The sequence below is a fragment of the Xenopus tropicalis genome, chromosome 1 (assembly GCF_000004195.4).
Source record: "Xenopus tropicalis strain Nigerian chromosome 1, UCB_Xtro_10.0, whole genome shotgun sequence".
In the NCBI taxonomy this organism is placed as follows: Eukaryota; Metazoa; Chordata; class Amphibia; order Anura; family Pipidae; genus Xenopus; species Xenopus tropicalis.
Genome location: NC_030677.2, coordinates 49,967,106 through 49,988,846, shown reverse-complemented (window position 1 = coordinate 49,988,846; position 21,741 = coordinate 49,967,106). Strand labels below are relative to the sequence as shown.

Sequence of the window (21,741 nt, the reverse complement as noted above, 5' to 3'; positions counted from 1 at the left end):
AGCTCCTCTATGTAATACTACTCTCAAACGCTTACAGTCTTGTGACACCAACTATATCACTGTTTGTACTGTTCTTACTTTTCCTTATCACCTCTGACTAACAATGCTGCTTCTTTATCTATATCCGCGTGACATTAGCCCCTCTAGTAGATATTTTCACTGCCCATTAATAGTATTCTTGTAAAAGGACAATTTAATATTTAATTGTTAGAAAGGCCTGTTACAGTGAAATCTACTTGTATTAATGCAATAACAAAGATTGCATGCAATTTGACCAGACAGTCCCATGGCTAAATAGACATGATTAAGGCTGCAGGGTGAATACTGAGTACGCTTTGTTGAGTGGGACCCGCTCTACCTTGTGTATCAATTAGTATTTGTAAGTTAGTAAACATTTTTGTTTGGTAACTTACAATTTTTTTTTTTAAATATGGTATTTTTTTTATAAAGTGAGTGTACAAATAATTAAGGAGAATGTTTCTGAATAACATATTGTTAACCTGAACAGGAAACTTCGAGAGACTTTGGAAAACAAATCGCCTTGTATGCCTTCCAACTGGCGATTTGTTGGAAATCAATTTGGGGATATAAGATGCCCACAGAAATTTACAGAAATTCACACTTAGATTAAGAGAAATGGCACATGTGGTGCCCAAAAATACCTTACAACTTGCCCTAAATGTAAATTTTTGCATGTTTGTCATTCAAATCCCATAATTGCAAGAAAGAGGTTGTAGCCTCTTCTTCGAATCTGGATTTTCATGTTAGTAAGCATGTTTAGGGATTTGTTTTGTCACATTTATAAGCTTTATCTACAGTTTCAAGTTTTATTGTCAAATACAAATAACAATGAAGCATCATTACCGTAATGAATTTTTTTGACCAGTGTTCCCCCAACATTACATAAACATATTAAAAAAAAATGCAATGAAATATTTGAAATGTGATGTGCAAAAATTGTGCAGTGAGGATTTTAAAGTGGCATAACTTAAAGTGACATTGTGAAGAGTCCAGTAGTTGTGGTGAGTGTGTTTTGGTGTGTGCAGAATGTCAGCAGTTTAGAAGCCTGACAGTAGAAACTGTCTCTGTATCTGCTGGTGCCTCCTTTAGTTTTAGTAGAAGGTGCAGCTTGTGCCTTCCAAGATTCACTTGGCATTTGTGTTTTAGACTACATTTAAAATCTTACCACACTTCTCTTTATACTTTTTATTTCTAAAATGTGAGTTTTCAAAATTGGTTGATTTTTTCCCTCAGTTTTGTTTCTCAGTAGCATTTTAATAAGCCAGATCACTATTATGCTAAAATTACAGTTTGATGCATTAGTCGATACATTCTCCACAATATATACTGAGCATGCTCTCCAAGCTTTACTTAAAGTGATACTGACACTAAAAATGTACTCTTCAAAATATTAATGTACATAGAAAGTTACCTATAAGACATGTTGATCTTTTTTTGGCTGCTTTTATAAGTAATTGTTACTTGAAGTTCCTAAACCCAACTGTTTTGCCAACCTGACTGTCCCTTCTCAGCCTGTCAGTTATAGCTTCTAATGCTAACAGATTCCTTCTGCACAAATATGGCAGCCCCCTCAGAGAGGAACATGGGGTTCTGACAGGTAATGTAAAAGCATCAGGCAAATACTTCTATAAATAGCATGCAAAGACAATGTTAGATAGATCTAAAAAAAAAAGGTCTTATTTCTGATGTCAGTATCTCTTTAAGTTTCAGAGTAAAGTGGGCCGTACATGTTAAGATCTGAGGTTTGGCAAGGTTGCCAAATGAACAGACCTTCTACCGATATGCCCACCTGAGGTGGGCGATGGTGGGCTAACTTAATCAGATTACAACAGCAGATATATGAGCAAGGGTTGGCTAGTGATCGCACACAAAAGTAACAAATAGCTGATCAGATTTCCAACTAAACAAATTGATTAGTAACAGATTTTGATTGGGTACAACAATATTTTTTTGCCTGTGGACAAAATATAGTATTGCTAACAGACTCTCAACTATATCTGTGTTACCAACTTATCACCAGTTCTAGAAGCTCTTGGTCTGATCAGTCATAAATCATTTAGGGCTCTGGCACACGTGAAAAATCTCCCTGTTCGTGGGCGACTAATCTCCCCGAAATGCCATCCCACCGGCGAGAGGAAACTTCCGCGATTTCACTAAAATCGCACTGCCGCGTATGCCATCCCACCAGCGATTTACATTTTCGCCGGTGGGATGGCAATTCGGGGTGATTAGTCGCCTGCAAACAGGGAGATTTGTCGCGGACGACTAATCTTCCCGTGTGCCAGAGCCCTTAACAAGCTTGTGTTCCAAAAGCTTTCCCTTTCAAACTAGACCATGATATTAGGCAGCAAACACATTCTCTTATGTGAAGGGCTAATCATTGCACTATAAGGAGGATGTGTTTTTTTTATTTACATGGAATGTGTTGCTAGTGAAAGCATATCAGTGAAACTAGAGCTGAGCATTGCTGCAAAGTGTATTGTTACAGCAAGTGACTATTACACAGCAGTGAGAAAGTGCAGGCTAGTGACTAAACAGAGGGCAGAGTGATAAGAAGCCACGTACATACAATGTTGTAGCAAAACATTGCTGCCATAAGACGTGCAATTAACTTCTTTGTTCTAAAACAATTATTCATTTTTCTGTGACATGACAAGGAAAAACAAAACCTTCTACCCTGTTTGCCTGTAAAAAAAACTCCCTTTAGGCAGACAGGCACTGCACCCAGATAGGCACCTTTTCCTTTGGTACCAAAGTTCAGTGGCCCAGCTCTGCCTACACTAGCTTTTTATTTGCTGGTATCTGACCTGAAAGTGCACTATTCAGCCAGATTTATGATAAGCATGGCTCATAATTAGCTGAAAGAGAATTCCCTGTATCTTTAAAACTTCAAAAGGTTGCTCCAGTATGATTAACTAATTAAAATGTAACATTTGAAATTTTCTCTCTTTGAAATTCTAGCCCATCATAGTGTGAGCCACACTAATTATATATAACCAATCATCGTAGCTTCCTCTTGTTTCTTGTTACAGGTATGGGATCCCTTATCCGGAAACCCATTATCCAGAAAGCTCCGAATTACGGAAAGCCCGCCTCCCATAGACTCCATTTTAATCAAATAATTCAGAATTTTAAAACCTATTCCTTTTTTCTCTGTAGTAATAAAACAGTAACTTGTAATTGATCCCAACTAAGATATAATTAATCCTTATTGGGCACAAAACAATCCTATTGGGTTTAATTAACGTTTTATTAATTTTTTAGTAGACTTAAGGTACGGAAATCCAAATTACGGAAAGACCCCTTATCCGGAATACCCTTGGTCCCGAGCATTCTGGATAACAGATCCTATACCTGTACAGAGATTTGTATACCAGCCCAAAGATTTTTATCTGCACTTCTACAGGAAGTGAACCCAGTTTATGTTAGCATGCCCCCAGGACATGCTGTAGGAACATACATACTGCTTGTGGAATATGCATACCATGAAGTCTGTTATATATTTCCTTCCATCTGATTGTCCATACTGGAAAACATCATAGGACTCACTTATTGATATAATGGCTAAATCAAAAAAGTGCAGTTACATATAGCAATGATTCACCAATTCAGTGTGATCATTATTCTACATAATAAAAAATGAAAGTAACACATAGCTAATTGATTGGTATGGGTAACTGCATATGAGTAAAGTAGAGCCAGATAGTACATGATAGTATGCCCCCCATTTTCTATTAAGCATTTAATATTAGAATTTAAAAAAGGGGTTATTCCTATATTTTATAGTAAAGTATGATATCTGTTATCTGGAATGCTTGGGATCTGGGAATATCAGGATAAAGGTTTTATTTTCCCATAATTTGGAGCACCATACCTTATGTCTACTAAAAAAATTAACATTAAATAAACCCAATAGCCTTGTTGCCACTGATATAGATACATGGAGCGTAGTTACCATCAAGTACAAGATACTGTTTTATTAAAGGATAATAATAAAATAAAAAAAGATTATTTGCTTAAAGTGGCCTCTGCAGGAGATGACATTACCACCATTCAGATCATCAACCAAAGTTTATTTTATGGCCTGCATACCAGTTTTATTTATAATATCTTTGCCCCTTCTATAGCTGGTCTTAAAAAACAAAGTCTCTCCTACTGTTAACGTTTATACTAGTGCTGTCCAATGATTTTCATGTTGTGGGACCATTATTATGTTTGTGGGCTAGATTTATAAAAGTTTATGGAACCATGGACAAGTTGGCCCATAAAATGCCTTCAAGGGTTGAATCTGGCCAATGGGCCTCCAGTTGGACATCCCCTTTCTATTAAATTCCTTGGACTGTTAAATCAGACTAAAAAGTAGCAATCACCTTGAAGTCAGGATATTGCATCTTTACTGTATGCAGAATAATATTGCATTGGACTAAATAGATGCAGTTTAAATAGGTCATTAATGTAGCATCAAATAGTTTTATCTACTTTTATGTCTGTGATATTATAGAGTAGCATGCATTCCTGCCTGCAGATTGACTCTCCTATGGCATAGCTTGCTGTTAGGTCTTGTGTGAATTAAAAAATGGTGTCCATAACAACTAACTATACTTCTAGCTGTTGGCTTATGTTCACTTCTGTCTTTCCATGTTTCCCTCTGGTATTGGAATCACTTAGGTATAATTTCCTACTGGTAACCTAACCTAAACATCAGCTGTGTCAATGGCAGTTTTCATGCACTGGCACCCTTTCACTTCTGCTCTATTAGAAGCTGTCATGCTTTCACAGCATTACATTGCCTACCCAACACATAAGCCTAGGCAGGGCATGGAAAGAAATTCAGAGTTTTTAAGCCATAACTAAACAAAAATACCACTCTTGGTTTTGCCGTTTTCTTTTGGATCCAAAGCAGATAGTGGCCTTATGAACACTGCAATAATTTTAATTATATAATTATAGCAGCTTGACTCCTCCATTTCATAGGAGTGGGACAACCCAAGCCTTCAAACTATGGCTTTTTATCTGCTGTTAAAACTACAACTGTTAACTATGTAACCGTAGAACGCCTTGGGCTAGTAATGACTGTGTAAACTCAAACTATATTAAGATGAGACAATTGTATTTGTTTTATGATTATGGCAATATTCCCTGTAAAATCTCCAACTTTATATAAAGAGTGAGTCACTGTAAGGAGCACAATGTCTTTTTGCACTCGCTGCCTCCCACTTATGTCACTTTGGTAGAAGTGCTCAAAGGTAATCGGGGAATCATTTTTATTGCATTTACTAACACACCTTACTTCACATTGGTTTAAATATGTTTACTTGGCAGTGCAGTGCATGTACTTCTCAGCAATACATGTGTTAAATGCCCCAGGCAGTGTGACCATTGGGGAAGGCCAATACAGGTAACAGTGATCTGCCTTTTCTGTTGAAATCTCCTAAACCTAATGGCTACATATAAAACAGGAAAACAGTTTAAATTCCATTAATTAAAATAACCATATGTTAACTGAACTGCTGGGCTTAGTTTCAGCAAAAGCTTGATAAGTCTGAAGTGCTACACAGGGGGTGTTCCATTCTATTGTAATATGCAGTTTGGTAATATCTGTCCAGTATAAACACTTATAAACCAAATTGTGTATTGCTTTGGTTATATTTCTAAACATATATAAATGTCATACAAAATCCTTTGCAGCCCCAGTCTGAGGGATTAGATGCTGAAAAGGGCATCATTGTTTGAGGCCTTTATTATTATTATTATTATTAATATTATTTTTTTTAAACTAAACTCCATAAGTCTGACTCCAAGAATTTTCCTCTATTTCTAAGCCAAGGTAATACTTAGCCCTTTACACAGCTGTGCCTATAATGAGGCTTCATCTGTATACATTTTAACTGAGTTGCTTTCTATGGCTTTGCAGCTCATGCAGTACAAATACATATTATTTCTCATACATGCATGCAGACATGTCAACTAACATAATTACAGTCCAGTCAACTATTACCCTCTAATTTGCACCCATATTCAAGGTAATACCTGTCACTAAATGAAAGGAGGACGCATTTTAACTTTATAAATACAATAAGAGAATATATATCCTTTTATCCTTCCATACATTGCATTGTTTGTAAACCTCAATGTGAATCTGTTACAAAAAATGTTTATTTATAAAAATGCTATTTGAACACTGGCATTACCCATTTCATTCCCATTTTGGTTTGTTCCTGCTAGTAGTCTGTGGTTACCTAGGAAAATGCCCCAGCAGAAGGTGGCAACTGTTATTAGTAAACTAATGTATGTAGAGAAGGAAGGTTCTGGGCAAAAAATGAGTTATAACTTCATTATTTATTGTATAGCCCTACGAATTTGAAACTAGGCACAGGCTATTATGTGAAATGGATGTGTTTTTGCATTACCTTTACTACAAAGCTTAGTGCTTTATTCATTGCTTTCCTTTCTAGGAACACATTACACTATGACAAATGGAGGTGCAATTAACAGCACTACTCACCTACTGGACCTCCTAGATGAACCTATCCCTGGAGTTGGGACCTATGATGATTTTCATACCATTGACTGGGTGCGGGAAAAATGCAAAGACAGAGAGCGACACAGGCGGGTAAGGAACCCATTTTGTACAGTGTAAAAGGTGTACAAAACAGGCACAGGACGCTTGTATTTTTTGTAGCACAATTTATATTTAACCTCGATCCACTAACATTCTCTTCCCAGTGGTTACATTAATATTTGGCATACAGCTTGTGCTGCCATTTTGCTTCTTTATTAGATGCAAATCCACACAAAAAAGGATTTATCAATGCATATTCACTGGCTTCATGGGGTTTTTTTTTTTGTTGTTTTTTTTAGTAATCCCCTCTGCCAGTGCATACAATATAAAAAAACTGATTTATGGTCGGAACATTACTAATACCACCATACCCACATAAGGTTAAAATCCATATGGCATTCCTATTTACAAGCATATTTTTTATAGCCTTGTACCTCCCTGCTTTTTTGCATTACTTGGGGAAAGGTGCCACCAGAATTTATTAGCTAGTGCCACATGGGGCCTGCAGACACAGGGAGAACATACATGATCCATGCAGATAGTGCCCTTACAGGATATTAACCAGTGCTAAAAGGCAGCAGTATTAAAGATTGCATTCATGTTTAGATGCTGATGCAATGTTTATTGCATAGCATATTTCACTGATGCTTATGTTTACCAAACTGTAGCTCACAAGGTTGTTTTTTCAACATTTGCAAATACTAACTTTAATGGCTTTTAAAGTGTATTTAATCGAGTCTTTACTATTTATTGTATTGTAGTTGTAGTATAAGAAAACCACTATATTCTATTACTAGATAAACAGCAAGAAAAAAGAATCCGCATGGGAACTAGCAAAAAGTCTGTACGATGCCTGGTCTGGATGGCTGGTAGTCACACTTACCGGTTTAGCATCAGGTAAAGAGCTCTCTAATATGTAACTTTATAGCATTGAAGCTTGGTGTGTCTGTGTATGTACATGTATATGTAAACAGATACAACCACACATCTGTGATTGAATTAGAAGCCCTATTAACTCTTGGTGGTATATCCGTGTTTGAGCAGCCCCACTGGGCATTTACAATTTTAATGTTCTCTGTGCTGTATTGATATGACATTTAATTACAGCAAGCCATGTTTTTGCCTATAGGTGCCCTTGCAGGCTTTATAGACATTGCTGCAGACTGGATGGCAGATTTAAAAGAAGGCATTTGTATGACTGCATTTTGGTTTAACCATGAACAGTGCTGCTGGGACTCCAAAGAGGCAACATTTGAAGAGAGAGATAAATGCCCACAGTGGCAGACATGGGCAGATCTAATAATTGGCCAAGCAGAAGTAAGTCTTCTCCAGAGTGAGGGAAAAATATTAATTTACTCTTTTTTAGTTTGTAAGAATCAGTTGAGAACAGCGGTTCTCAACCTGTGGGTCGGGGCCCTTTCACATGGGTTGCCTAAGACCATCGGAAAACACATATTTCCGAAAGTCTTAGGAATAATTTTATGGTTGGGGGTCACCACAACATGAGGAACTGTATTAAAGGTGTAGCGGCATTAGGAAGAACCACTGGTTTAGAACTTGGGGTGTGTTTACTTACATTGTAGATAAATTTTACTGGACAACAGTTTTCCATAGAAACTAATTAGCAATTAGATTTCAACTGTCACCAACAAATCTGGACCCTAATTTGCATGTCCAAATTATTGAAATTTCCAAGAAATAATGTGTGGACAAAAAAAATGTGGCAGCTCCCGTTGTCACATGGTCTATATTCGCTTGATTTTAAGGGTTTGAATCCTGCCGAAAAAGTCTTAGATTCGGCCAGACCCAGGATTTAAAGCATCCTCTACATACATGATGATGGTTTAATTCCATTGTTAAGAGTAATTATTAATAGTTAGGTGGTACAAAGCATGCATGTTTTAGCAGCTAGATTATGTTGGAAAGGTATGATTAGGTAAAGGATAAGTTTCACTATGAGTCTGGAGTTATAGGAGTATAGGGGCAACTAAAGGCCTAATTAAACACATCAAGCATATCACATACGCACTCTTGTGGCCCAAGCTGCAGGTTAACTGATGTGCACTTGGTACATTTCGCCCCTGGGGGCACAGTATACATACTTAACATTCCACAAGACTTTGAGAAGGAGGGTTTTGCCAAAGTATTGTGGAAAGTAACTATGTTTGCACTGGTGCTGCTGGCCATGAGAAAAACAAACATAAGGCTATGAAATGTAGTGCTTTACATTTGTTTTTAGTGTTAGTTTCACTTTGCTTGTTTGGGAATTTTGGGACAGCATAAAATACACAGGCTGGAGTTCACAAGAAAATGTACTTTTGCACTTAGCAGTGAAAACTATTCATGACTATGCTTAACTCCTGTAATAGTGAGGGTGCTTGCTGCTCATTTTCTGACTTCACTGCCTGTGTCACCTTCTATTAATATGTTGGTATTACATTTCTAAGTAATTCCTAAGCTTGTCCTTATGTGTTGAGTGCTCCAGATTCACTAATGCAAATGCTATATATGAAAAAGATGGGAATTTTATCTCTGAGCCACGTAATGGACAGTGCTTTCCTAACTTTAGCTCTATATGTACCCAATGTCAACAGAGAGACCAGCCCATTAAATCTGTGTTCTCTTTTTCTAGGGCCCTGGATCTTATATAATGAACTATATCATGTACATTTTTTGGGCCCTAAGTTTTGCCTTTCTCGCTGTGTGTCTTGTGAAAGTATTTGCCCCTTATGCGTGTGGTTCAGGAATTCCAGAGGTGAGTTGTCTTTGTGAATGTAGGAACGCATTCCCTTAAATCCATATGCCTCCTCCCCTGTGGATAGCACGGCAACCCCCAGCATATAATTACACACCTTAGGGACCATTTAATGGCTATTTCCAACTGCTAACAAACTCCCAGAACAAACCCCTGCCAGGTTCACCTCCCACAGGCAGCACTCTGCCTGTCCTATGCTGCCTGTGTGTGCCATACTTTGCCTGTCCTATGCTGTCTGTGTGTTCCATACCCTCCCTGCCCTATACTGCATATGTGCCATACTCTGCCTACCCTATGCTGCCTATACACAGGCAGCATAGGCCATGAAGTACATACAATGTCTGAGGTGTGGAGAGGTGAATAATGTGGGTGATTACAACCTGAGCCTGAGGTGTGAACACTGCAGGGGGTGAACAATGCAGAGATTAAAAAAGGTGTGAACAACACAGGGGATTAAATTTTTAAACAATACAGAGGAATTACAGCCTGAATCTGAGGTGATAACCATGCAGGGGGCCAGTTAATCTCAGTACTGATACCATTTAAAGCTTACACAAAGGTAAGCCATCAAAGCAGCCAGACAGGTGGAGGGCCACACAGAGGGGGGTCGAGGGCCGCATGCGGCCCGCGGGCCGCCAGTTGGACAGCCCTGATATAGGACATTAAGACATTCTGTGCATTAAGCTACTAAGAAATGGCCTTCCCTTTAAGCAAAACAGGGATTGTTTGTCCATATATTGCAATATACTTCAAGCTGGCCAACTGCGTCAAAGTCATCCCTTCTGGCCAGTCCTACACTCACTTAAGCGATTCATTAAGAATTCTACTATATCAATATACATTTAGCAAAGGGACTAAGTCTTACCTGCAATTTTCTTGCTTTCAAGGTTAAAACTCCCATATGGTTGCCCTTTTATTGGCTCCACTGGGATCACCTGACTGCAGCTGGAAAGGGTGGGAGCTACAACATGGAGCTGGCCACTGCTCCTGTATAAACTATAGCAAAAAAAGGGAGAGTTGTGCTCAACCACTAAATTTTAACCCATTAGGCGGGGGTGCAATGAGGTTGTTACCACAAAATACATACAAACAAGCCTGTGTTACTAAAGTATACTGACACAACTCCTGTATTGCCAGTGTTACTTTAAGAAATGCATTAATTGAATGTGACAATTTAGAGTTTGTGTTAATATCCATGCCATTATCTTGGGGTGCACATCATACAGCCCAACATACTTCTAGGCTAAATTCTCTGTAGAGGACTGGAAGTTTCTGCTCATGATTCTCTGAGATTGCACAGCAGCCTGCCTAAAGCTGGCAGTTTTATGTGCAATATATGTATAAGCATGTATGTTTTTCATCTTCAGAAAGCTCACACATTTAAATAAATATTATTAAAAATCATGTTTGTAAAACTCATTAAATGTATATATTTTGTGAAAAGTATTTTTTATGTTTTTGCATTTTTATAACATTATCTCCAAAGTGGGTTTTGATCTGCGGGGCTGGCCTTCTGGTTCAGCAAATAGGATTAGAAGATTTGTCAGTAACTGTGACTTTTTGTCAACAAAAATAGCAGCTAGTATGGCATGGTTGCCACCTGAAACCAACTATGCAAGTGTGCCATCTTTCTTACATTTCCCTGCAGTGAGAAGTCATTGGCAACAGTTCCATCAATTTAACACTACATCTTTTCTGGACAACAGTGGTTGCTGCTGAACACTGATAAAAATTCTCTTTCAGGTTCTAGCAAGCCTGTATCTTATTGGGATGGAATACTTATCATGCAAAGACATACGAACACTTTGAACAATTTGATTGTGACACAGGCATCGTCTAGTGCAGAAGCATGACTAGTGTAGAGTTGTTTTCTGCATAGCTTCAATTTTTTGCTAATGCTTCCAGTACAATAGCCAGTGTTCTGAGATTTAGTATTCAGAGCTGTACAATGCTCTCATTCTTTGGCACACCAGTTGTAGGCGTAATACCGTTTTATGTGCTGCTTACATGTATTTCATTATAATTTGTTGTACCTTTGTTATATTTGTGTTTCTTATTAAGAAGCGGTAGTTGGATTAGAGCATTAAAGCTTCAATGCCAGGAGCATGTCTTGCTGACTGCTGATGATCCCCCTCCTTTAAACTAAAGCTCATCAATTAAATCAGTGTTGACTTAATGGGATCAATGTGGGCACAGGCCTAGACCTTTTAGCATGAATGTGTATGCTGGACAGACACACCAGTAAGATATTATTTGATCAGCCAAAAGTTTTCAGGGTTTAAATGTAGTCGATTGTATTTGTTCTGTACTAAGCACATGCAGTTACTAGGGAAAGCATGGTATTTAATGTTTGTACCTTTCCCTAGCTTTGTCGCTGCAATGATACAGCTAGCTCCTGGCCTCAGATAGGGCCCTGCAGGCTGCCCTAGTTTTTGTGAAACCCTTATTTGTATAAATACATTTCTATATAGCAGTAAACACAACTGTACAGGATATTGTAGGATTTTTGAGTCCATTCTGCATAGCAGGTAACAGATAAGCTATTTATAATATGATAGTTTTAGAACTTAAATAGTGGTAACCCGGGTTGAAATATCATTCATGATTAAGTAGACCGCTACAGAATGAAAGGCTTTCTCATAATATGTTATAGGGCTTGTGGACAGACAGATAATAAATGTGTATAAAGTGGCTGGGCATGTTAGTGTTACCGGACCTTTAAGCCTGCTACGTCTGTAAGCAGAGCGGTGTTAAAAAGCTTCTTTTGTTGCTTTGGTTCATTGGAGCGGAAGAAGGCATCCACAAGAAGTGGTGCTGCTACTGTATGTCTAACTCTTCCAGCTCTGCTGACCTTGAGGCAGAAGATATTAACTTTAATGAATCCAGTCCTATTAACAAAGTGGGGGTGAGTGGTACCAGGGACTTTTTTTTTTCTGTTTTTATGTACTAAACAGGGTTAGATTTCAATCTGTTTTTACTACTTCCTTATTTCAGTTTCTGAAACAAGTGAATAACTGCTATTTTGCATTAGTTTAACTCATTGCCAAGGAGCCTGGGGTATCATTTGAAAAGTTGTAGTTGCACAAACATGCAGTATCTCTCAGTATTGATAACATGGGCATCTAGGTTACCCAGCATAGCCCTTACCCAAGCTTACAACAAGCTATATCAGTGCTCAAGTCAAGAACAAAGGAAACCTATTCATATATAGTTTATTATTAGTATTTAATATATTGTCAGGGAGACTGACCACTGCTGGGGCCTTCAGGGTCAGGTTCCTGCTATCAAAAGGGTGATTCCCATGATGTTTTAGGCAACAAACTGGCTAGGAGCAGCTTTGAGACTTGACATATAAAATTTGGAGAACATTCCCCAAATGTGATAGACCTTATTGAACTGTAGTACTGTAGAGATGATTTGCTTATCAGAGCCACGTTGAACAAATGGGATTAGTGTCAGCTTGCAAGGCTGCTCTTACAAACCCTATGCTTAGCTACTTATCGTCTGTTTGTGATTATTTTGGAGCAGCAGTAAAGTGCATGCTAAACTGAAGCTAATGCTCTAATTTTAGTTTGCAGGTTCCCACGCACAAAACACGGTGTATGCAACATATGTTGCATGGAAAATGTGTTTCACCCGCTATTATTGCAACAGAGTGGCACACACTTTGTGGCCACAATAAACAGGTTAAACAAAAAAAAAAAATCCGCCATACAACCTTTAACTTTAGAGAATTGTTTTCCTTCACTGCATACATATGACTTTTCCAGAATTTAAAACATTCCAGAGGGTGCCTTGTAAATATTATAAAAGCTGAACAGCATGCATGCTTTTGAAGGGTGGTTAAAGCCCACAAATAAGAAGAGTCAGTGATCAATAATACAGGGGATCAGCGTTGCTACTTAGTGGGCCACTAAGGGTAGGAATGCAATATAAATATAATAAATCAACCACTGGGGCCCCACAACTCTGGATTCAGTGCCTCCAAGCTTGACCCCCCCCCCCATGCTAATCCTGTGTAGAATCTGCTTCGTAGTTTAAATTCTGGTTAAATTCTGGTTGTGCTTCCTTTTGTGCAGTTTTTGTCTTGTGGTGCTTGCTTCCTGTATGTTCTCTTTCCTGGATCTGTGATTTAAAAAGTATTTTTACAAGTGGTTGATAACTAGTTATTTACACCCTAGAAATGTGTTATAAATTTATTTTAGGCTCTGATTGAAAAACAGTAAAGTGACTGGAAGTGTTCTAGTGTTGTTTTTCAATAACTAAATATTTTTTTTTCATGTTCCTAGATTAAAACTATTTTAAGTGGGTTCATCATCCGTGGATACCTGGGAAAGTGGACGTTAATGATAAAAACTGTCACACTGGTTCTTGCTGTGGCCTCTGGTTTAAGCTTAGGGAAGGAAGGTCCCTTAGTTCATGTTGCATGCTGTTGTGGAAACATATTTTCCTACTTGTTCCCCAAGTACAGCACCAATGAGGCAAAAAAAAGGGAGGTAAGTCAGACTTAAATTGTATGTATTTTTATATACCCCTTGCTGTTAAATATTAAAATATTAGGCTAATGCCACATGGGGAGATCATCCTTCTTCCTTGCCTGCACCTACAACCATTACGTCATGGTAATTATGCATTTCTGTACCAAAATTTACCTCATGTGCCTGTACCCGGGCCATATATAAGGACACTTTTACTGTCTGTTTATAGCTCATGAATTATGCCTTGGCCTAGGTAAGTGATCAGATAAAATACCAATCTTAAAGCATAATGATTGCTTATAGTTTTGTATATTTGTCCTGTCTATATTTCTTTTAGTCCACTTTACAGGTTCTGTTTTATCCTTTCTACAGGTTCTGTCAGCAGCATCAGCTGCTGGTGTTTCTGTTGCTTTTGGAGCTCCCATAGGTGGTGTACTTTTTAGTCTGGAAGAGGTAAAATATAGTAATTGATATAAATAAAATACATGGAAAAATATGTAATGTTTTTGCTACTCTAACTCGAAAGTATCATAAATATATAAATAATATTTCTGATACTTGTATAAAAATGTAATTTTGAAGTATTGTTGTTTTTGTTTCTGTGTATTACAGGTCAGCTACTACTTCCCTTTAAAGACATTGTGGAGATCATTCTTTGCAGCCTTAGTAGCAGCATTTGTTCTAAGGTCGATCAACCCTTTCGGGAACAGCCGTCTTGTCCTTTTCTATGTAGAGTATCATACCCCATGGTACTTGTTTGAACTTATACCATTTATCCTACTTGGTGTATTCGGAGGACTTTGGGGTGCATTTTTTATCCGTGCAAACATTGCCTGGTGTCGGCGGCGCAAAACAACCAGGTTTGGGAAGTATCCTGTATTAGAGGTTATGCTTGTGGCAGCTATCACAGCAGTCATTGCCTTTCCCAATCCATACACACGTTTCAACACTAGCCAGCTGATAAAGGAGCTATTCACAGACTGTGGGCCTTTAGAATCCTCCTCTTTGTGTGACTATAAAAACGATATGAATTCCAGCAAAATTGTGGATGATATACCTGACCGCCCTGCAGGGACTGGGGTGTACTCTGCTATCTGGCAGTTGTGCTTGGCTCTCGTGTTCAAGATTATTATGACTGTCTTCACTTTTGGCATTAAGGTAAATATTGTGTGAGTGTTAAATATCCGGATAACCACTATTGAAGTCTGAAAATGTTAGGCCAGTACTCATTTCTAGCCACCTAAAATTGAAATGAATTGATTAATTTATGTGGTCCATCTTTCTGTTTGGGAATCACCTCCTGTCTGTGTTTTTGATGGATTTGCAGTTTGTATTACTCTTTTTGAAAAAAGAAGCTGCCTACATTATAAATTGACCCCATACTACAATATATATCAGTTAAAGATGGAGAACAGAGCACTTTCATACAATGTTGATGCAACTCTTAGTGCAGCTGGTTGGATTAGGCAGTGCCACAACCTATTCCAGTGACTCCTGTTGGAAAATATGGAGTTTTTTCAATTAAATGAATAGACAGAATAAATGTTTGATATGTTTTGATTGTGCTCAGGTTGAACGCAGGGTACATAGGTATATACTGGAAACAGATTGTGTGTTTAATACTGTGTATATTTTTGACACTTGTACAGTAGATGAAAAGAGTAGAGAAGCCAAGCTTGTAGGACTAGTACTGGAATGCTAATGTGTTAATCATGAATAAATAGGAAGGTGGAGGATTAAACATTCCTTGCCAAAGACAAGAAAGACCTGTGACCTGGATAAACAGCTTTTTCTTTTCTTTTTTCTTTCTTTAAAAAAAAAAAAAAAGCTTAGGTGTAACGTCAAATAGTTGCAAGCACTGTGATTAGGTAAGTGAGCTATTTAGATAGCGCTTAACAGAAGATAATACAGGGTAAAGGGCACTCATAAATGAAAATGTAACCCTTATTACCAAAATGAATAAAAAATCTCGTAAATGTATCACTTGGTTATGTATATAGTAGATTCCATGCAGAGATTGTAGGGGCCCAAAACACTGCTAAATTGACCAATGTCACCAACATATATTGAAATAGCTCATTAATTAAGGCCTTACAGGGCCCCCTGCAAACACCTGTCTGCACCATTTATTGTTAAGCCCTGTTACCGGATTCCACAGATACCATGATAGACTGTCTTTGGTAACAGGCACCAGTACCCTATCCCCCTTAGGGCTCTGGCACACGGGGAGATTAGTCGCCCGCGACAAATCTCCCTGTTCGCGGGCGACTAATCTCCCCGAGTTTCCATCACCTGCCATCCCACCGGTGAAAATGGCGATTTGCCGAAATCGCGCCGCCGCGTGTGCCATCCCACCGGCGACTTACACTTTCGCCGGTGGGATGGCAGGTGATGGAAACTCGGGGAGATTAGTCGCCCGCGAACAGGGAGATTTGTCGCGGGCGACTAATCTCCCCGTGTGCCAGAGCCCTTAAAGGAAAGATTAGTAATAATAGAAAGATAAGTAATAAAAAGGGGGGGGGGGCACTGCTGGGGTCAGTGACCTCTAATTTGACAGCTGGAAAGAGTCAGAAGAAGAAGGCATATAATTAAAAAAAAACATAAATCAAAAACATAAAAAAAACATAAAGGATCTTTCTGTAGTTTGGACCTCCATGCTTTAAGTTTACAAAAAAATATTACAGAGAAAAAGGAAATCATTTTTAAAAATTAGAATTATTTGCTTATAATGGAGTCTATTGCAGATGGCCTTTCCGTAATTCAGATCTTTCTGGATACTGGGTTTCCGGAGATTGTAAGCTCTTTTGGGCAGGGCCCTCTTCACCTCTTGTATCGGTTATTGATTGCTTCATATGTTACTCTGTATGTCCAATGTATGAAACCGACTTATTGTACAGCGCTGCGGAATATGTTGGCGCTTTATAAATATATGTTAATAATAATAATAACTGAGTCTGTACCTGTACTAAATGCCCCTTTTAGCCAGTAAGGAACTGTCTTACAGACTTGTAAGAGAGCACATCAGGGAGTCATTCTCTAATTTTGCATAATTGTGCTCTGTTTTAGGTCCCTTCAGGCCTGTTTATCCCAAGCATGGCAATCGGCGCCATAGCAGGCCGCATTGTGGGCATTGCAGTAGAACAGCTGGCTTATTATCATCACGACTGGTTCATATTTAAGGAGTGGTGTGAAGTTGGAGCCGACTGTATAACTCCTGGGCTATATGCTATGGTTGGTGCAGCTGCATGTCTAGGTATGTCATTTACCCAAAATAGTAGAATATATTTAATTCATACAATACATAGGCTTGGCCACTAATTATATTTGTATACTTCTCTCTTTCTCTCTCTTTATATATCTATTAACAAATTGTTGTGATTTTCAGCATTAAAAAAAAAATCTGCATAAAAAATACTAAGGGGAGACCAGCCTAGTAAGTCAGTCCAGTAAGAACTGAAACATTGGACATATTTCATTAAATAAAACATTGTGATATGTTTAATTGGATTTACATCTTTTCCAATGTCCGGCCAAAGTGGCAGGACCTTAAGAAAAAACACTTTTCCAAATATGTAAAAAAGTGATCCTTTTCATTTAATTAGTAATTAATTAGTGGCATGGCATGATATATATATGTACCAGGCACATACCTATTAGTCAGTTAAAATATGGTTGCCATTCATTGGCTCAGCACTTTATGGCTTCAGATATCCCCCAGTTTTTATATGGCCTATTTTTTTAAAACCTGTTTTTGATGAGTTAAAGTTGTTGTTAATTATTGATCAATGATGTGCCCCCAGTTCTGGTTGGCGGCCTTTTTTAAATGCAGGTTTCAGAAAACAATTCTTGTGCCATTGTCCTTACTTATCAGTAGGTTGATTAGCAACAAAAAAGTAGTAAATGTGAAATATACCCAAGTCCATCCAGTGTTCTGAACCTTCTGGTAAGACCAAATTACCACTGGGCAGAAGGAGTATGAAGACTCCTTTTGTGTTTATTTGTATAGCTTAGTAACAGTAGCTAAAGCTGACAAAACCATAAAGTTTCACTTTATTAGGACCTATGATGAGCTAGAGGTAAGCAAATAAAAATCATCACATTTTAAAAAAAATTTCAGATATTTAGAAAGTATGTCATTTTCTCTCTGTCTCATTTCAGTGCAGTGACCAGCTGATATTTTTAGGACCAGTAATGAAAAAATTGATATATTTACACATAAAACCATATTTTCTCCCTTAGGTGGTGTCACACGCATGACAGTCTCTCTTGTAGTAATAGTATTTGAGCTAACTGGGGGCCTTGAATATATTGTCCCCCTTATGGCGGCAGTGATGACCAGTAAGTGGGTTGGCGATGCCTTTGGAAGAGAAGGTATATATGAAGCCCATATACGGCTGAATGGATATCCATTTTTGGACGCCAAGGAGGAGTTCACTCATACAACTCTAGCTCGTGATGTGATGAGACCAAGAAGGAGCGATCCTCCTTTGGCTGTTCTAACTCAAGATAACATGACTGTTGATGATGTTGAAAGTCTTATCAATGACACCAGCTACAATGGCTTCCCTGTCATCATGTCCAAGGAATCACAGCGCCTTGTGGGATTTGCTCTGAGAAGAGATTTGACTTTAGCCATAGGTAAGGATGGTTTTTGTGAGCACCTATTACTGAGATTTTTCTTAGTGCTTAAGGGCTCTGGCACACGTGGAGATTAGTCGCCTTGAGAGGAAACTTCTGCGATTTCATTGAAATCGTGCCACCGCGTATGCCATCCCACCGGCGATTTACACTTTTCACCAGTGGGATGGCATTTCGGGGAGATTAGTCGTCCGCGAACAGGGAGATTTATTGCGGGCGACTAATCTCCCCGTGTGCCAGAGCCCTAAAAGAACTACTTTTACTTATTTATCAACACAGATTTGCATCTGCTTAGTAACCCGTAGCAATCAATCTGTGATTAGCATTTTTAACCTGCTGCAGGTAGCACAAAGAAAGCAAAAATTTGATTGGCTGCGATGGATTTCTGCCCAGGCACCAACTTGCCTAAAGTTGAAAAGTGAGGCCCTATGTCTGTAATCTGTAATGTTGTACAAGCTATTTGCACATCTACACATTAGTGTTTATATTCTGATCACATTTATAACAGGTGCAGTGATCAAAGAGAAATTTGGTTTTATAAAATATTTTAAGAACCTTTTTAAGGCAGTCTTTGCTGGCATCTGCCTACTGCCTTCATTACTAGCAATATAAAGACATTCTCTGGTTAAGGAACACTAGCTATAACCAAGTTTCGTCTCTTTCTTTATCATTTCTCTCACTTAAGAAAATGCAAGAAAAAAGCAAGAAGGTATTGTGGGTAGCTCTCGAGTGTGCTTTGCCCAGCACACTCCATCCCTTCCTGCAGAAAGCCCTCGCCCTCTTAAGCTACGCAGTATCCTTGACATGAGTCCTTTCACCGTGACTGACCAGACACCAATGGAAATAGTAGTGGACCTGTTCCGTAAGCTGGGGCTCAGACAGTGCCTTGTGACACACAATGGGTGAGTTGCTAACCACTTTCTTGCTCCTAAACATGTATATAGTGAAATAATGTGCATTCTTCATTGAGCTGCTGCAACACAGTGTTTAAGCTCCTATGGCCAGTACTCTTTTGGGCACACACTTGCCCATAACCAGAGTTTGTGCTACTTTCTGCTTCTAGCAAAGCAGGGTGTGCAAGTAGTGCCATGGAGCTACCTGAGCAGAATTTCCTCCTCAGGACACATGGTCCTTGCCATATTTTGGCTGCTTTCAGACTGGTACAGAATAGACAAGGTACTTTCTAAATATTGTAATAAGTGGGATTTAGTCCACATTCCATCTGTGTATGCAAGTGTGTAATTACAGGAGTTTGCCAGACTGAATGCAGTGGCCTCCTGGAGGCATGATTTGCCCAGCTCCTGCAGCAGCCATAGATATAGAGATCGTTTGATTCTCATTTCATTCTTTTTTTAACTTTTTACAGCTTTCAAATATATGGCATTCTTGTTTTACAACCCTGTGTTAATATTAATATATGCAGTACAGGGAAAACAGTTATTTGCTCAGCAATTGTTGAAAAACCAAAAACCTGTCAGAACATTTTTGCTTATCAACAACTGGCTGACAAGTGGCTGCCTATCTCTTGGTAAAAATTATTGTTTGTTTTTTCATACATCAGCGGACACTAAGATACAGCATGGCTTACTTCTTCTTACTTTCCCAGCATTCCCATGGGCTTAATCAGAGCCAAATCAAGATGTTGCTGTAACTAACAAACCAACTATGCCCTGTTTCCCCGCTGCATGCACTGTTCTAGCCCTTTGTATTATACAAATGCTTGAATACCATTTACATTCAGTGTACAAGTGTTCCTTGCATGTTCTAGCAAGCATTTAGTTTAGAACAGCAATCTGCTAACAAGGTGTGGATGGAATTTGTATGATATTCAATTTAGGTTAAGGAAACTTGAAGCACATGAAATATCTATAAAGTTACTTGCTTTGGAAAGCTGCCCTCAGGACTCGCTGCCAGTGCACTCCACAAGGAATACTGGTGGCTTAGTAAGCCGTTTAAGTACCAGTATGTTTATTTACAGTTACCAGACTGGTGTCACGTTTTATATCACACAGAGAAATATCTAGAATTTTTATCTTTAATGCTGTTGAATGCAGCAACACCATGGCAAACTCCAGCATGTGAGATGCAGAGTAAAGAAGAACTCAGCACTACTTTGACATCATTTTAGGCCACAAATAGATGAGATCCATGCTATAGGTACCTTTAGGTCAATTACAGATGTATGCAAGACTATGACAAGCACATTTATACACATTTGATGTCATGGAAAGGAGTAACTAAGGCAAGCAACAGGGGCCCCAGCAACCCCTAGCAACAGGGCCACCAGCAACCATACAGCACCAAAGGCCAAAAATACCATACATTTATGGGACCTGTTATCCAGAATGCTCATGATAGGTATTTCCTTAGTTTGGATCTCCATACTTTTAAGTCAACTAAAAAAAAAAAAAATGTAAAAATTAATTGAACCCAATAGGATTGTTTTGCCTCCAATAAGGATTAATTATATTGTATTTGGGAACGAGTACAAGGTACTGTTTTATTAATACAGAGAAAAGGGAATCATTTTTTAAAACTAGAATTATTTGCTTATAATGGAGTCTATGTGAGATGTACAATGAACTTCAGAAAGCAAAAGAAATGAAGCCCCTTGCAGAATAATATACATGGTTCATACTCATATCAGAAAGACAACACAGCGAAAGAAGGCCTATGGCCCAAGATTACAGTAGAGAAATGGACTTTAAAATAGGCCCCCAACAATCTTCTTTTCTGTTTCCTGGTTGTGGAAAACACAGACACAGTGGAGACATTCTAAAGACATCCCCAGATGGTGGGTTGTGATAAAAAAAAAACTGTTCCACTGCCTGAAGCCTCCCTTCATGTACTCGGAGCCTGAATAGATTGTGCTGTCACTTTAAAGGTTGGCGTATGATCATATGATCCCTGCTGTAAGATCTGATGATGAGTGGCCAGATCCACTAGGAGTAAACTTCCAATAACAAAGAGGGCATATAAGTAAACATATACTTTGTGAAGCCCTAATGAAAGGCAGCCACTCTTTGTGCAGAGGCAAGAGGAGAAGGACAAAGTTCAATTGGTTAGCAAGGTGCACATCCGTCCCCAGTGGTTTGTAGGTAATCCTACCCTTTGGAAAGACTAACTGAAGGCACTTCCAAAAGCCATAAATGAGCTGCCAACATTTCCATACTGACAGTTTGCAAAAGCAGACTGGGCCAAACTTTTCTGTTTTTTTAAGAGTGCCCTCTCCCAACAGCAGTGTTCAGATCTCTCCACAAGCGCTTCTGACCACATTTAAACAGACT

At 38.6% G+C, this 21,741-nt stretch overlaps 1 protein-coding gene across 8 annotated transcripts in view; it reads left to right on the top strand.

The window, feature by feature from the left end:
• clcn3 (chloride channel, voltage-sensitive 3) overlaps positions 1 to 21,741 on the top strand; it is a 46,210-nt gene that overhangs the window by 19,679 nt on the left and 4,790 nt on the right. For all 8 annotated transcript variants that reach the window (XM_012957404.3, XM_012957406.3, XM_012957414.3 and 5 more), the window contains 10 exon segments: positions 6,477 to 6,634; positions 7,381 to 7,480; positions 7,713 to 7,900; positions 9,216 to 9,338; positions 13,628 to 13,834; positions 14,189 to 14,269; positions 14,429 to 14,974; positions 16,883 to 17,069; positions 18,056 to 18,454; positions 19,140 to 19,356. In XM_012957404.3, the coding sequence (XP_012812858.1) occupies positions 6,477 to 6,634; positions 7,381 to 7,480; positions 7,713 to 7,900; positions 9,216 to 9,338; positions 13,628 to 13,834; positions 14,189 to 14,269; positions 14,429 to 14,974; positions 16,883 to 17,069; positions 18,056 to 18,454; positions 19,140 to 19,356 (2,206 nt within the window).